Here is a 17,885-nt window from a genome sequence, read left to right as displayed (position 1 = left end):
GCCTCGAGCGGTGGGGCTGCTGGCGACTAAAAAGGTATAGTTACAAAGATCATTTTTTATCTGATAATTCTTCTTGCCGCCCTTCATCATCGCAGCCCCTTCCTTTTTTTGTCACCCCCTGCTTCTACGCCCGCAAAGCCCCCCAAAAAAAATACACGCATGCCGTACTTTACCTTTGTCTTAGACCAAACTTACTTCCAACATTTTTTGGGGTTATCTTTTAATAATGTCCTCCGCAATCTTTTTCTCATACTGTCGTTTAGCTTTCCGGACTTCTTCACCACTCCTGATGGAATTTCTGGCACTTATTTTTCAACTTCAGTTATATGTTCAGACAGCCTTGTTTTGATCAAACAGCCCGTTTTCCCAATGTAAGCCTTTGGGCAGCTATTGCATGGTATTTCGTAGATGAATTCCGCTGTTTGGTGCAGTGAGATTTCATTGCGGTCGAGAATCCATGTTTTTTTCAAAACTCTTGACATCCTGTCGGATAGCCCCTAGACGTACAACGACTGAACCCTTAGTTTTGTCTTTTATGCCTCGCTTTTCTTGGTTTTTGGGTATTATTTTTCTTCCTTGACTTTATTGATGCACCTATAAGGGTATCCACATTGAGTCAGCGCTTCGTTGATCTTACTTTCTTCCTCTTCTTAACTGTCTGCCTCCTCTGTGACGATAACATCCTTTCTGTCACGGAGGGTCCTTACCACTCCTTACCTTACCTTATACCACCAATTTCTGGTGTGAGTGGTGAGGAAACTAGATTTGAAGGTATTGGTTGGTGTGTGTGGACTTCTAATTGTATAGATGGACAACTTTGTGGTGCCGTGACTGCTGGTATGTCGTCCGGTGATTCGAGTGTCTATCAAATGCTGCCCTGTACCTATCTGTCTCCTCCTCACATAAGTAAACTTAATAATATCAGTGGGATCTATTTGAGGTGGTCCAAGTTTTTAGTTTCACCCTGTTTCACAATTTCAAGGACATCGTCCACGTAACGCTTATAAAGATTCGGTCTACAACCAGCTGGGCAGTGGCTATGACCTGGACTTCCAGCCATTCCATAAACAAGTCGACAGCAATCGGACTGAGAGGACTGGTCATCATGGCTGAGCCCTTGTTTCTGCTGTTAGATGATGCATTTGGATGTGAAATAATGTGGTAGATAAACTCAGCCAATTCCATGATGTTGTCAACTGTCAGTCTCGTTCTTAGATGTAGAGGACGATCTTGTTTCATTTTCTCCTGAATTATGTCCACAGCATAGGTGTACTATTATTGAAGAGAGAAACTATACGTCTTGAGATATCAAGCACAAATCATCTTCTATTGTGAGGGCCGTATAAATCCTCAGCTAATTGTATGAAATTCAATATTCTCATGATGGCATCCAACCAATGGATTGATGACGTCAGAAAAGGACCGAGACATGTTATTACCAATGATGTCCTTCATGTGAATTTTTGGGCTACCGTATTTGCCAGGAGTGATCTCAGCTGTCGGATACAAAAAATATCTTGTCCTGTGGTCTTATTTTTTCTTCTTTTTCCAAAAGGCTTAGGATTGTGACAAATAGTTTTTGGTATCGAAGCGTGTGATCCTTGTCTAACTTTATGTATTAAAGTGTCGGTGTTATTTAGCATGTTGACCAACTTTCAAGTCCTCGTATTCTATGATGTCCTCGAATTGGCTCATTCCAAGGATGTCCACTCTCCGTGGTGCTCTTTCTGATTGTAGTCAACATCCTATTGGACTTACTGAAGAGCAAGCAAGATCAAGGACACCAGTTGAAGAACACAGACTTCAAACAGTCCCAGAAAGCATATGCAGATGACCTGACGATTATAGCAGGAAGTGTCGATGGATGTAGAGAACTTCTCACCCTGGCGAAACCTTCCTGAAGTGCACCAGAACGATGGAAGCTAAACCTACTAAATGCAGAAATCTGGCCATGAAGAAGTCAGACATTGTTAGGACAAATGGAAAGACATCAAAAACCTATGCACCATATGACCCATAACTTCACATCAGTGGGAAGGACATCCCGTTTATCCACCAATCATCCATGCGATTTCTCGGTCAAGAGATATTCAAGGATCTGAACGACAAGAAGTCCGATATGGTGTTGACCCGGGTGTTGAGTCCAAACTAAAGACTCTCCTAGAGAGAGTAAACAATGACCAAGTCAACAGTATCGCTAAGATGTGGATATATAAAACCACATTGTGAGCAGGATATCTTGGGAATTCATCATCTACTGCTTCCCAGTGTCATTCGCCCAAAATCTTCAAGATGTGGCTTCACGCTACCTTAAGAGATGGGTAGGGCTGCCGAAATGCGCCAACTCCTTTACAGAACTTCTCTACAGAAAGAGAGATAACAAGGGCCTCCAACTGAAAGCTTTAACAACGCATTTCAAATGCATGTAGTTGGTGAAGTACCACATCATGAAATACTATGTGGACGAGGATCTATGGTCACATATAGCAGAGACAGAGAGAGAGAGAGAGAAACAGCGGAATGGAGTGAAAGAGCTGCATGAAAGAGAAAGACATCTCTTTATCAACGAGCTATGCAGAGGGCAACATGGTCGCCAGGACCTGGGCTTTATCAAGGTCAGAAACGCCAAGAGCAGATGTCTAAGCAAGAGCATAGATGCACGCTATCATGCATTACCAAAGATGTCTCAGAAGAGCACCTCCTTATATGGAATGGCAAAACAAGGTCGCTTCTTCGGATGGGAAACAGCCATGTACATCATGGACACAAGATGGAATAGTCTCCTCTACTCCTGGTCACCTGAGATGTTGAAATTTTACCTCAACACTACCCTCACCTGCCAACATGAAGACCTGGAACAAACATCCACTAGGTCAGTATACTCTCTGTGGCTACAACTGCTGCACAATGCTGCACATATCAACTGCTGCCAGTACTCTCTTAGAACAGGCCGTTACAACTAGAGACACGACATGGTACTCCGGGAGATAGTCCACCAACTACTTCCTGCTGTTTTGAAAGCTAGATGTGGGACAGTAGGCGACGAAGATCAACAAAATTATCCCTGGCATTTCATTCAGAACTGAGACGGAAAGAAGTACAGTAGCACAGAACCCAGAAAGACATCATCCAAAGCTGTGAGGACTGGCAAGTAGTGTGGGATGAAGACAATCGCCCAGCTATGTTCCCTCCAGAGAAAGTGACAACATCGAAAAGGCCAGACATAACTGTCTACTCACCATCAGACAAGCAAGGCATCATAATTGAACTCACAGTACCTGCTGAGGAGAACTTAGCACAGGCCAACCTCAGAAAGAAAATGAATTATGAAGATCTAATCCAGGAAGGACAAGAAGCAGGATGGGAACTGAAATACTTCCCAGTAGAGGTGGGATCAAGAGGATTCACAAACAACACACTTCGAAACTGCTTCAGCTTCAAATTCTTTGGCCTCACAAATAAAGAAACCAAAAAGGCACTGGATACTGTGGCGAGAACAGCATTAAGAGCAATATACACTCTATGGCTTGCACGCAACAACAGACACTTTGTAAACTGGGAATTGGTGAATCGTCCGTATATGCGACCACTCGACCTATCTAAAGTTGAATAAATGACCAATCTTTACTTCCCTACATAGGACCAGGATCCTGTGACCAGCCTAACCTCTAATGGAACTTGCACACATCAAGATGTTTCAGCAGTGCAAGTCCTGCCCTGCAGATCCATGACAAAGGGTTTGCTTGGTATACTAAGGGGTGATGGCACGTTGGTTTCAACACCTTATACCAACAGTTCCTGGTCTGCAAGAAGGGAGTAGCCACTACTGTAATGTGATTCCTTTAACAGTTGCTGCACTGGAGAGGGAGGGTTCCCGGGAACAAAGCGCTCAACCCACCACCGCCCGTCCCAAGTCAGAATGTTAGATTGATGGAACATGATTTATAATATGTCTACCTGGGCTTGATACAGCAAACAACAACTTGCTTCATCTGTACACGTCCTTAAAAAACGTAGATTGCAGTTCAAGCCAGGAAGCAGCCACTACACGGCTATGGAATTTCACCCTATCACAACTGTTGCTCTGCATTTGTGTGCTCCCAGTATTCTGCCTGAATTGGGTTGTTTTATTGCGACTATTTCATATTTTGAGTGTTTTGATAGATAACGACCCATCGCATCAGCTGATTCCACTTAAATCAGCTTAAATCCACAACGCTAGAGCACGACGAAAAGAGTGATTTATTTCCTTCTTTGTAGCCTTGTTTTTTCTGCCAAACAATCGTTCATGTACACACGTTGGACTAAAGAGGCGGAAGCTATGATCAGAAAGCAAGGGACCACCATGAACAGAGACGAGGGGCATGGAATACAATCTCAGTCACGTGTTTGACGATATTCTCAAGAAAAATACATCTGGCAACCGCGTTACTAAGCAACCAGCATCATTTGCGGTAAACAGAAGGTCGTCACAACATCAACAGTGTTGAAAAAGGAGTCTGCTAGTCTTCGAAACGTCCATAGTGTGTACTGTTTTTTGGACTAGTACTATTAATCGTTCTTTTCGTTTTGTTGAAGAGCACGGACATATAAGAACACTACAGTCATTGCAGAGTGAACAAGGTTCCTGATAGGAACTGAAATATATCGAACGAGTATGCTTAGCTACTCCATTTCGTTTGGACCTGTTAGCAGAACTTATCTATTTAATTGACTTTTGAATGATCCTGATGAATCTCATCAATAATAATTCAAACGTGTTTACTAGCTCTAATGCAGACTGAGATAAAAAACAAAAAAACAAAAAACAAACAGGGATTCTCTTCCCGTTGCAATATAATCATGACGCAGTTCACGATCCGTTGACTTCCTTGTCCGTGAACATGGTAAAGTCCCGGGTAAAGTAGGCCTACTGCCTAACTGACATTGACCTTCATATTATAACGACTGGTACTTCCTTGTTTTAACCAAATTAGCATCAAATGCAAGTTCGACGTTTGCAATCAGTACACATATTGCATCAGTACAGTGACGATGGTGGGAAGACAAAACATGCTTTTGGCAAATTAACTGACAAACAATATATTTTGTAGTGGCTCATGCATGTATTTACATTAATATATGGTGCAATGTTATCACTAATAATTTGCATATGTTCGTTTATGATGGCTACCAGAGGCCAGTCTGCGACCGGGTCTGTGAAAACCCCAATTGGAAGAGTACATGGTTTCATTGGACAGAACGTCACTTTGGTATGTGATCTTCAAGACATCCGTAATGAGTATGTTATATTTTGGTACCGCGATCCCGAACCATACTATAGCTTCAACGAGGTTATTAGTATTATACCAGATGAAATTAAATCTCGCATATCAGTTAGATGTGAGCGAAATTATCCAGTTGATCGTTGTTCCCTAACGATATCTTCATTGGTGACGACTGATTCGGGTTCTTATGGGTGTGGATATGATAGTCAAGACGGTATGTTTCTCAAGTTGGACCTTGGCTATCTCATCATAGATACTCTTAATGGATCTTTCCCTTCTGAAGATTCGCCTGGGTCAGTTGCACCACCTACTTTTACTAGCATTATAACGTCCACTATGCATGAACACATAACTGCACACACTACAACGGACTCGAATGAATCACAATCGATAAAATCGTACTTTGTACCTTTTGTGATTATTACCATAGTTTTATTTCTTATCATCACGGTTATTCCAGTTGCTTTGTTGTGTAAAAGAAAGAGAAACAAATCTGATGTGCCTAATCAACATCAGGTTCATCAGCCTGTAAATACGGGACACATTGTTGCACAAGATGAAAGGCCATACGCGGAGGTGAATCTGGATATGACTGGAACAGGAGACGACGAAACATTGCAAGCAAACAATGATAAAGATGAACAACACATATACACTTATGCTGACTTGAACGACAACGTGCCAGACGATCATTCCGAGGCATCTGGGATAACGCATCAGTACATAGACTTCAGCGGTCACGGGATGCCACGAGGTATCAGCTCCCCTATCTCTCCAGGTTTTTTTGAACAAGAAGCCGCATTGAAAGCTAACACGAATGAAGATGAACGTAAATATGATTATGCTGACTTGAACGACAACGTTCCAGAAGATCATTCCGAGGCATCTGGGATAACGCATCAGTACATAGACTTCAGCGGTCACGGGATGCCACGAGGTATCAGCTCCCCTATCTCTCCAGGTTTTTTTGAACAAGAAGCCGCATTGAAAGCTAACGCGAATGAGGATGAACATAAATATGATTATGCTGACTTGAACGACAACGTTCCAGAAGATCATTCCGAGGCATCTGGGATAACGCATCAGTACATAGACTTCAGCGGTCACGGGATGCCACGAGGTATCAGCTCCCCTATCTCTCCAGGTTTTGCTGAACAAGAAGCCGCATTGAAAGCTAACACGAATGAAGATGAACGTAAATATGATTATGCTGACTTGAACGACAAAGTTGCAGAAGATCATTCCGAGGCATCTGGAATAACGCATCAGTACATAGACTTCAGCGGTTACGGGATGCCACGAGGTATCAGCTCCCCTATCTCTCCAGATTTTTTTGAACAAGAAGCCGCATTGAAAGCGTACACGAATGAAGATGAACATGGATACGCATATGCGGACTTGAACAAAGATATCGCGGCTTCGAAGAATAGCAAAGTACCTTCAGTAATGGTAATTACGCACCGTTATATCGATTTTCACAGTGGCCATAATGGTGATAAGAAGGAAACAGAGAGTTCTCAGGAACCACCATGTTCACCCAGCCTTTCGGCTACTTATGTGAATACCCCGTAAACGCCAAAAAAGAGCTATCACCTAATCTTACCCAGTCACAGCAAAACGTTGGTGTGATATTCTCAAAACGACACGCATAAGAGGTTGCCAGAAAACGTTTAGATGTCGCGTTGTACAGAATATAAAATGGTGTTATTAGGATCGAATCAACTACGGTTTAAGAAATGCACGTGGTATTGAGTACGTTATTGATAAAACCAATGTTGAAGCCCGGGTTGAAGCTAGTCTCGGTCCCAGTAGATGTGTGCTCCTCCGTCACTAAACAAACTGTCTGGCGTTAATCTTGAATGAAATGACAATCGCTGATTGGTTAATGAATTTCCATATAAAAAGATTTTCAATTGGCTATGGAACCATGTGACTGCGGAACTAGGACATGACTTATGTAGGAGTGACAATAAACATAATACCGCCCAGATTTGTTGCTAACCACAAGCGCAAAATCGGACTAGACGGACGGCAGCCACTGAGACGTCGACCCGGGGGCACCGATCTTCGTCTGATATCGCCTTCCATGCCAGAGAAGTAGCAGCGCGCACTCACGTGTATTGTGTGGATTTATATCACCACTTGGCTGTCCATCAACCAATGAATTCGAAGCCTAGTGCGGCACGCGTAATTTTTTTCTGCACTATAACGGGACGCAACATTTGTTTAAATCCTAACCCTAACCTTAACACTTACCCTAACCCTAACACTTATCCTAACCCTAACACTTACCCTAACCCTAACCCTAACCCCAACCCTAACCCTAACCCTTTCCTATGTATTCCTATGGGTTACAAAATCGGCGTCCCGTTATGGTTGCAGAAGCGTGCGGTACCCTTGATGGTTGCAGAAGCGTGCGGTACTCGTGCATAATTGACAGCCATTTCATCACGGTCTCAGATCAGGGTAATGTTCAGTCAATATGAAAAGACGTACTGACGTTGTCGCCAGGCGGTTTGTTTAGTGATCGAGAAGCACAAACTGGCTGGAAACGAGACTATATTGAAGCTAATTCAAACGTGTTTACTTTGGTCCCTCTGATCAGAGACTACCAATACATTTTTTTCATTGAGACAAAGCCCACTGGAAAAACACAGGGGGTTAGTCTGTTCCCTCCCCGGGTTCCCTCCTCTTTGCAATATAATCATGACGCAGTTCACGATCCGTTTTTGTATCATGGTTGTGCATGTTGCCTTTAGTTTGACTTCCTCGTCAATGTACCGGGTTGATGTCCGTGAACATGAAATAAAGTAAAGTACTGTCGAACCGATATAACCATACATAACGTTTCCTTGTTAGCTACTTGAGCCTCAGATGCAAGTCCGTTTGCAATGTACACACCGTCCTACGATGGGAGAGTATGAGCATGCTTTTAGCATGGAACGTTTTGACTGGAAAACACAATTTGTAGTGACTCATGTTTTATGTTAATATAATTATGTGCATGCATGGTACAATGTTGTCACTATTCATTATTTTGCTTATGTTCGTTTATGATGCTACGTACTGTTAAAACCCCAATTGGAAGAGTAGATGGATTCATTGGACAGAACGTTATTTTGGTATGTAATCTTCTAGACATTCCACATTGACTACAACATTTTTGGTGGCGTCAAAATCGCGACTCATACACCCTCATTAATTATTATTATAGCTATATAAAGGAGGTTATTAAAAGGGCATTGCGTGATCCACAGCATCATCTCCCACTTTTCTCAAAAAAGTTGAGATTTTTATAGGGCTTACCACTGGAAACCTCTGGCTACATAATGCCGGTTAATTCGTGTAGCAAGACTATCGTCAAATTTGAATTACGACACATGCATAACTCGTAAACGTAAAATCGGAATCAACAGAAATTTTGGGAAAATTGCTAGAAAATTGAGGATGCTAGGATCACCAAATACTCCTTTAATAATATACCAGATGAAATCAAATCTCGCATACTAGTTAGATATGAGCGAAATTATCCCAATGATAGTTGTTCCCTAACGATATCGTCATTGGTGACTACCGATTCGGGTTCTTATGGGTGTGGATATGTTACTCAAGCCATGTTTTACAATCTGGACCTTGGATATCTCTTCCTAGATGCTCTTAATGGATCTGTTCCCTTAAATTCGCCTGGGTCAGTTACACCACCTGCTAATAGCATTATATAGTGTCCACTATCATAATGAATAAAGACATAATATTTATTTATTCATTTCAATCTTTATTATATACAATTACATCAAAACAGATCGAAAAGTAGACATACAAATCCAGACAAGAGTATGGCATCAGAAAGAATTCAGTTGCCATATCTCTGCAGGAGTAAAATGGATGAAAGACAGTAAACAAAATATATTAAAAACAATAAACATTTCAAGATATGTACAGATTACAAAAGCACCTAGGAGATTGACCAGTCCTGGTCATATTTGGAGTAAAAGATTGCATATGAAGCCAGTATTGCACGTTTACTGAGGTTGGCTTGAAATTTCTTGCACAGTATTTTGTGGGGTTTATTACCCAATGAAACAGAGGTGAAAATGTTTTGAATATTGCACTTATTGTCGTCAGTAATGAGGCCTCTGCTGCCAATTTCAATACAAAATAACTTGGCGTCATAACTCTGTCCCTGAAGATCCATGATCAAACTTGAGTATTTGTTTACCTTGCGGTCGTGAGAATTTCTGATGTTTTGTTCGAACGGAATAGTTAGCTCGAAGACAATGATCTTTTTTGAGTCGCGGTTGACGAGGACCAGGTCTGGTCTCTGTTGAGTTACCAAAATATCAGGAGGGATAGTGGTCCCCGCAACTTTGGTTGTACCAGCTAGGTCACAATAGAAGGTCCATGATGGGGCAGCTATTTCCTGAAGAGTGTCATGGATGATACGAAGGACAGAGTCATGGCGCCAAGTATACCTGCCTTGTTCGAGCATAATCTGGCAGTGGTTTAAAACATGGTGAAGAGTTTCTTTTTGAGACATAAATTGCAGTTTGTGGGCAATTTTTTGCCCCAACGGCTGAGGTTATTTTTTGTTGGGAGGGTGTCCAGAAAAGAGTTGACCATGAATTTCATGACACCTTTAGGCATATTAAAAATGAAAGACTTCCAAATATGATCTGCCTTTTCAAGGATGGAAGCGCGCAACATGTCACCCTGGACAACAAGATCTTTAAGTTGGTTGATCCAGACATTATAATTGAAGACAGAGATAAAAAGGACTAGTTTGCGTCTGACGCCACTGTCAATCAAATTCCCTACGATCCTTGATTGGTTATTAAATAGCGCGTAAAAGGAAGGTCGATTTATCTGTGCCGATCGGAGAAAAGGAATAGCAGAAAATGGTGAAAAATTACGTAATTTTACAAGGCAAAAAGCAACTTTTCTAGGCATTGTTGACATGGTGCCTTCGTGAAAGAAAGTGTCCTACTATAAAGACCTAACTTTTGAGATGGTTTGTATGTTTGAAGGTGCAAAATTAACAATAAAGCCTCCAGCATACTTTCCTGCCGCTTGCCGCAGCGGCAAGCGGCAGGGCGTTTCAACCAATGACAAGCCTTTATTGTGTCCGTTTGCCTGCAATGCGCGTGCGCCACGCCGCTCAGCGGCAAGCGGCAGGGTAGTATGAAACTAGCATAAGGCGCCCGTTCGGCAACTCAAATCATCACGACACTTGTAAACACACCGTGCTCGAGTTTGATTGACAGATGACGTCTCTCTGTCTTCCATTATACTATATTCGGACACACTTCGAACACAGCTATAATCTGTGCTAAAAAGGAGTCAAGCAGACCACAATCGACAAAATCGTACATTATACCTTTTGTTATTATTACCATAGTTTTCCAGTACTGATGCCAACTACATCTGGTTTAGGGATTCAACCTACATGTATTACCTAACTGTTCATTGCGGAAAGTGTGCCACCAAATCTCGCTGAACGCCTCAGAGTAATCTGTTCCGTATATCTAGATGCGTGCTACTTAACGATCACACGTCTTGAGTGATCTGACGCGGGACAGTATGGGTGCGGTATCGAGCGTGAAGACGAATATCGCTCTAGACTAGGTGCTACATCTGGACAACTTTCTATCTTAGTTCCACCTTCGGATACATCTCCCATCAGTGATCTTTATGATCTGGATTATAATCGCATCAACGATGGTACAGTTTATGTTGGTGATTCACTTAGGTTTAGCTGCACAATCACCGGTGGTGATCCAAGACCATCTGTGTATCTTGCTAGGGAAAGTTTTCTCATCAATATAAATTTTTAGAAGATGATATAGGACTGGAATTCAGATGCGTAATGAACCACCCGGTTCTGTCCCAGCCGATTACTTGCTCCTTGCTCTTTTGAAAAGAAATGTGCCATTTTCAACAACGTCTGACCAACCAGATGTTAAGACCGAAGAAGTTTCATCATGGTCATTCGCACCCACGATGAGACGCGAAGAAATAGTTTCGGGACAAAAATTGCAGCCAAACATTTTGACTATTATAATTGCGATATCTTTGATTTCAATCGCTGTTCTCATTATAATTACGTTTATTGTGTTGTATAGAAGAAGAATAAGATGCCACTCATGATAAACCAGAAGGAACTGCAATACTGCATACACCGAACTGATCTTGGAGACTACGGATAAAAAACACGAATACGAAACATTGAATACGGGTGAACGTGATGAATATTCTAAAGAACTTTGGGAATAGGACTCGCTAAATCTTTTAGGCGGCGAGGTAGGTACCAGGGAATAATCACACGGCTTGGTAGATGCGTCTTGGTTCACTCGTCTCGTCTAGTCTCTCTGATTGGTAGTTCTGCTCCTCGGCTCTTCATCGTAGATTTGGCATGAGTAGGGGCGCTAATATAAAGTTCTTCATAGAACTAGAGGTTCGACCAGGGTCTTATTTAGGCTCTCAGATTCAGCCAAATACGAATATTATCACACAAACATGAAGACAATGAAAACCACAATTTCTTACTACATCTTCTTCATTCCGTATGAAACGTTATATAAAATCTAACAAGTGAACTAGGAGTAGAACAAACTCCATTATCAAGTAATAATTAGCGAGAATTGTTCTCGCTCTAAACTAAGAAGTTGTGTTCAAATCTTGACGCACACGGAGAGTTTGTAGAGAGATGTTATGCCTCTGAGTGACTACTACAAGCTACAACTCATGTTCAGTTTGCGTCGTCCACAAGACCTTCGTTTACAAAAGACCATTGCGACGTTTTACGATAGTCTAATCTAAATGATACCAGAGAGTGATCTCACTCGGGGTGAATGACACCATAATTTTGATTAAATAAATAAATTAAAATAGAAGGCACGGGATATAAAATAATATATCGCCACAACAATATCATCAACATGAATACGTGTATGCAGATGTGAATGAAGATATGGCAACATCTGTTGGTTACGAGATATCTGGAATAAGGCTCGGTATATGTATTACACTAATTACACCAATTTATTCATCTGATCACAAGGATTTAGATGTATAATTTACGCTCTGCCACAATACAGCGCGCTGCAGCGTTATTCCAAAAAAAAAAAAGCCGATTTCATGTCAAAGGGGTATTTTTGGTGTACAAAATTATGATTCCCCTAATTTTGGTATACATTTTTTATACCCCCATGACCCAACATTCCGATAAAAATGACAGCCCTTGACTTGACTTGACTTGACTTGACTTGACTTGACTTGACTTGACTTTACTTTACTTTACTTTACTTTACTTTACTTTACTTTACTTTACTTTACTTGACTTGACTTTTTCTTCCGCTTGGTATCGTGAAGTGTTGCGGGGAGATGTAACTTCCCGGGCTATCAAGGGCTAGGTGGGGCATGGTGATACCTAGTTGTGTTACACTCTTAACACCATCTTCCCATCGTCTAATTCTGGGTCTCCGCTTGATTTGATGGCTGATTGATATCCGCCTATTATTTGTTCGCTATTCATTTTGCAGCAGGCTTTTATAATTTGGTTTGGGAGGGTTGTGTTTGAAAGAAAGTAGGATGCAAGAATGTGTTTAGAAACGTTTAGAATATGGATGTCAGATGTTAAGACATTGGACACCATCACTGACCAATGTTCAGAAAATTGACACATGATGTGTAGCCTCTAAACGTGTTTACAAAGTGAAGGCAATTAAAATTTTGTTTAGAAAAGTGTTTAATTTTGAAACACTGATTTTGCAGTGTAGTGAAGGCAGTTAGAAAAATATCACATCAATATTATCATACGTATGTTACTGAATTATGTTTGCTATTTCAAACTTTTAAAACTGATTTAATACTCTGATTGTCATAAACAGGGTCCTATGACATGTATGATTTGCCGGAAATTAACAAACTATAACAAGCAAACAATTCGAGTGAATGACATTGTAATTTGTTGATAATGTCATGCCAATGAACATCGACCATTAAAAGGAGGAACAAAGCTTGTGTGTATTTGGTTGGTTGAAAACATTGTAGGCCCTATTATACGTCAGTATTATTTCCTAAAAGGAAAACGGCCTTGCATTTATAAAAGTAGTAGGATTTCATACATGCTCATCTACTAGGACACAGTTCTGTAAGCCCAATATGGTTGTACATTCATCAAATGACCTTTGAATATTTTAGGTACGAAAACTCATCTAGCACACCTAATGTCAAATTTTGTTACTTATAATGTGATTGTTGAACTGTGCCAGCTGAAAACGGATCATTCCGATTCGTAGAGCTACGTAATCAGGCCTTCCTATAATGAAAGAAAGAGATAAAAAAGACTAAATCGCGTCTGACGTCATTGTCAATCAAATTCCCTTCTATCCTTGATTGGTTAATAGCGCGTAAAAGGAAGGCCGATTTATGATATCTGGTGCCGATCGTAGAAAAGGAATAGCAGAAAATGGCGAAGAAGTTAATACGTACTTTTACAAGACAAAAAGCAAGTTTCCTAAGCATTATTGACATGGTGCCTTCGGGAAAGAAAGTTACCTACTATAAAGACCTAACTTTTGAGATGGTGTGTATGTTTGAAGGTGCAAAATGAACAATAAGGCGTCCGGTTATACCGCCGGCGGCGTTCAGCAAGTGCATCATCACGACACGTGTAAACAAACCCTGCTCGAGTTTGATTGATAGATGACGTCAGACGCGGTTAGTCTTTTTATCTCTGACTTTCATTCCGGGCTTTCATTATATATACTAGTGCACCTGCTGCTGTGAGAGCACTGGCATGATAGCGATACTGTTTGACCCCAGATGACCTTTGACCTCGGATGACCTTGGTGTAATTTTTTTATGCTCCCCTCATACGAAGGATTCCACCCACCAAGTTTAAGCCCAATAGGGCAAAGTTTAAATTTAGCCCCTACATGACCTTTGACCTCGGTTGACCTCAATTTTGTTTTGCGCATAGATTCCCCTCGTATCAAGGATTCCACCCACGAAGTTTGAGCCCGATAGGACAAAATTTGAAATCCATGACCTTTGACCTTTGACCTCGGATGACCTCCATATAATGTTTTTCATGCTCCCCTCATACGACGGATTCCACCCACCAAGTTTGAGCCCGATCGGACAAAGTTTGAAATTTGACCCCTCAGTAATGACCTTTGACCTCGATTTTATTTCGTGCATATATTCCCTCCTATCAAGGATCCCACCCACCAAGTTTGGGCCCGATCGGACAAAGTTTGAAATTTTGACCTTTGACCTTGACCTCCGATGACCTTTGAAACTACCCGGTAAACAGCGCACGGCCGATACCCATCCATGTCTGAAATATCGGAACGATGCGTCGAAGCGCGGCGAAACGCATAGCCGGACAGACACACAGACACACAGACACACAGACAGAGCTTATGATTATTATAGTATAGACTAGTTCACCCGTTGCTGTGAGAGTAACTGATGGCAATGCTATTTGACCCCTGATGACTTTTTGACACGTTCTCCTCATATCGAGGATTCTTTCTACCACTTTTAAGCCCAGTTGGGCATACTGACCCCATATGACCTTTGCCCTCGAGTGACCTAGGTTTGATTTTGTTCATGCTCCCATGATATGGAGAATTACTTTCACCAAGTTTTACCCGAAATTAGGCGAAGTTTAAAATGCAGCCCCTGGATGACCTTTGACCTCGATTATATTTTTACGTGTTCCCCTCATATCAAGGTTTGAGCCCAATCGGACAAAGTTTGAAATTTGAACCCTCCGTAATGACCTTTGACCTCAGTTGACCTCGCATTTTATTTCGCGCATATATTCCCATGGTATCAAGGATTCCACCTACCAAGTTTGAGCCCGATCAGACAAAGTTTGAAATTTGAACCCTCCGTGATGACCTTTGACCTCGGTTAACCTCTGATTTTATTTCGCGCATATATTCCCCTGGTATCAAGGATTCCACCCACCAAGTTTGAACCCGATCAGACAAAGTTTGAAATTTGAACCCTCCGTAATGACCTTTGACCTCGGTTGACCTCGCATTTTATTTCGCGCATATATTCCCCTGGTATCAAGGATTCCACCCACCAAGTTTGAGCCCGATCAGACAAAGTTTGAAATTTGAACCCTCCGTAATGACCTTTGACCTCGGTTGACCTCGCATTTTATTTCGCGCATATATTCCCCTGGTATCAAGGATTCCACCCACCAAGTTTGAGCCCGATCAGACAAAGTTTGAAATTTGAACCCTCCGTAATGACCTTTGACCTCGGTTGACCTCGCATTTTATTTCGCGCATATATTCCCCTGGTATCAAGGATTCCTCCCACCAAGTTTGAGCCCGATCGGACAAAGTTTGAAATTTGAACCCTCCGTAATGACCTTTGACCTCGGTTGACCTCGGATTTTATTTCGCGCATACATTCCCCTCGTATCAAGGATTCCACCCACCAAGTTTCGGCCCGATCGGACAAAGTTTGAAATTTTGACCTTTGACCTTGACCTCCGGTGACCTTCCAAACCACCCGGTCAACATGCTTTTCCCGATACCTATCCATATCCGAAATATCGGATCGATGCGTCGAAGCGCGGTGAAACGCATAGCCGGACACACAGACACACACACACACACACACACAGACTTCGCTGGTTATTTTAGTATAGTAGATATGAGACTGTACTTGTTGTAACATTTCTATTTAAAAAATATTTATTGTTGTTCTACAAAATGGTAGTAAACAAATGTTAACCGTCTGTGTAGTCGGGTAGAACTTGACCGACTGTGAGTGTAAATTTAGGTATGACTAACATGGTTTACTTTTAGATATAATGTCTGGGGTGTATAGAATAAGAATCTAACGGGTGCTCAATGGGCACCTTTGGGCATTCTAAGATATCAAGGGTCAAAGTTTACACAGGGCCAAACCCAATTTTTTTCCGGTTTTGTTTAAACCTATTCCAAAATATTCTGCATTCCACAAGGATTCAGAAAATGTAGTTTGACTGTGGATCATGTTAAAAGCTGGCGACAGATAACCCACGAAAAAGGCGACGGATGTGAAAATCACAAAATTTTGGCAGATTCGCTGACGGATGAGACAACACGACGGCAATGGATCGCGAACGGGCTGCGGCAGGAAACGAGTGACGATGTCTCGATGAGCCCGACAACAAGCAAGGAGGTCAGACGGCTGGCAGCGGATTGGCTGACGACAAGGAACGGCGGCTGACGGTGAATTGCGGCGACAATGACGTGACTCAGCGGCCGACTTCAAAGCCTGTGTGTGCCCGGATCGTATAGTCCACTTTGACGTCCCCACTCTTCACAACGTTCTGGTCACCCACTCAAACATACGCTGTGCTGTGCTTGAGAAGAATCTACTAACTTTTACATTTTTACTTTGCATTTTACCATCTCAGAGAGCTCAAAAAGTTTAAAATCGTGGACCATCGTTTACAAATCGTAACCAATTGCAGACCACCGTTGCAATGCCGCAGGTACTCGCAAACGACTCGCCATCAACAGTCAACATCCGTCCCCTCCGGACAAAATTCGCAGACCATTGTCGTACCAAGGTCGTTACAATTTTCGTTACTTGGCACAATGTGTCGTCAGGGTTCGAGACGTGACGTTACTTGCCGTTCTTTTTCCGTCAATGGTCGTTGACAACGACTGAAGTGGATGATGTGAGTCCATAGACAGGTACTGGTCAGTGTGTGTCGGTTTGTGACAGATAGTGACCTTGAGAGTGCCGTCCTCCTTTCTGTTAATCATGGTGTCCAGCATGGCGATTTGTTCGTCCTCCTCGCGCTCGATGGTGAATTTAATGGAAGGCGAAAGGTTATTAATGTGTGTGGTGAAAGCATCGACTTGTTGATCTTGAATTGCCCGTAAGGTATCGTCGACATATCTAGCCCAGAAGGCCAGAACGATGGTGGCGCTGGGTAAGTGCTAAGAGCCTGCTGCCCAAACCATTCCATAAATAAGTTCGCCTGATGCCCAGGTGTAGTGTTGAAGTTAAAACTTTAATTCAGTGCTTAATTTGCATAAATCCAAAATGGCCGCTTATGTAGCGGGTGAATTTAGAAAAAGAATACTTTGAGCTATCTCCGATGTAAAGTTCTTGAGTTATAGGGGAAATGGTCAAATGTCAAAATTTGGATTAAACAGGGGACAAAAATTGAAAATTTTTAAATGTTTTTATATTACTCCACATGTAAGAATATTTAAAAAGAGAATAGTTTGTCATATTTCAGATGGTTTGTTTGCAAAAAGATCAAAATATATTGAGTCCTGTTGCCCTTGACATATTTTGCGACGTTACCTATGATTCATTTTTGCTAAAGGAACAGTTTGAGACCAGTTGGTTGATGCATTTTTCAATACATTGGTATGGTTTTGTTAAAAGAAAGATTTGACCAACTTTGAGATTTCACCCCTGTATTTCGTATTGATGCAAATTAAGCACTGTTCCACTACTTTTGATGTGTTATTAAATATGCTTTTCTGAAGTGAATGATGATTAAATGGGTTCTGTTACAATAAGTTGAGAGTTAACCACTTATTTTTCTTAATTTGACAAGCCTATAGTGGTGACACGTCCCTG

The 17,885-nt window shown here is 41.7% G+C and overlaps 1 protein-coding gene across 1 annotated transcript; it reads left to right on the top strand.

The window, feature by feature from the left end:
• Positions 1-3,181: 3,181 nt before the first annotated feature.
• Positions 3,182-3,613, top strand: LOC140172039 (uncharacterized). Its single transcript, XM_072195386.1, has one exon. The coding sequence runs from the start codon at positions 3,182-3,184 to the stop codon at positions 3,611-3,613; it is 432 nt and encodes a 143-aa protein (XP_072051487.1).
• Positions 3,614-17,885: the final 14,272 nt, after the last annotated feature.

Source organism: Amphiura filiformis, chromosome 15 (genome assembly GCF_039555335.1).
Source record: "Amphiura filiformis chromosome 15, Afil_fr2py, whole genome shotgun sequence".
NCBI classification, from domain to species: domain Eukaryota; kingdom Metazoa; phylum Echinodermata; class Ophiuroidea; order Amphilepidida; family Amphiuridae; genus Amphiura; species Amphiura filiformis.
The sequence above is the reverse complement of the archived record's forward strand: the minus strand, read 5'-3'. Positions and strand labels throughout refer to the sequence as shown.

Coding starts and splice junctions, on each gene's coding strand:
- LOC140172039 (XM_072195386.1), top strand. CDS start 3,182: ATGTTCCCTCCAGAGAAAGTGACAACATCGAAAAGGCCAGACATAACT.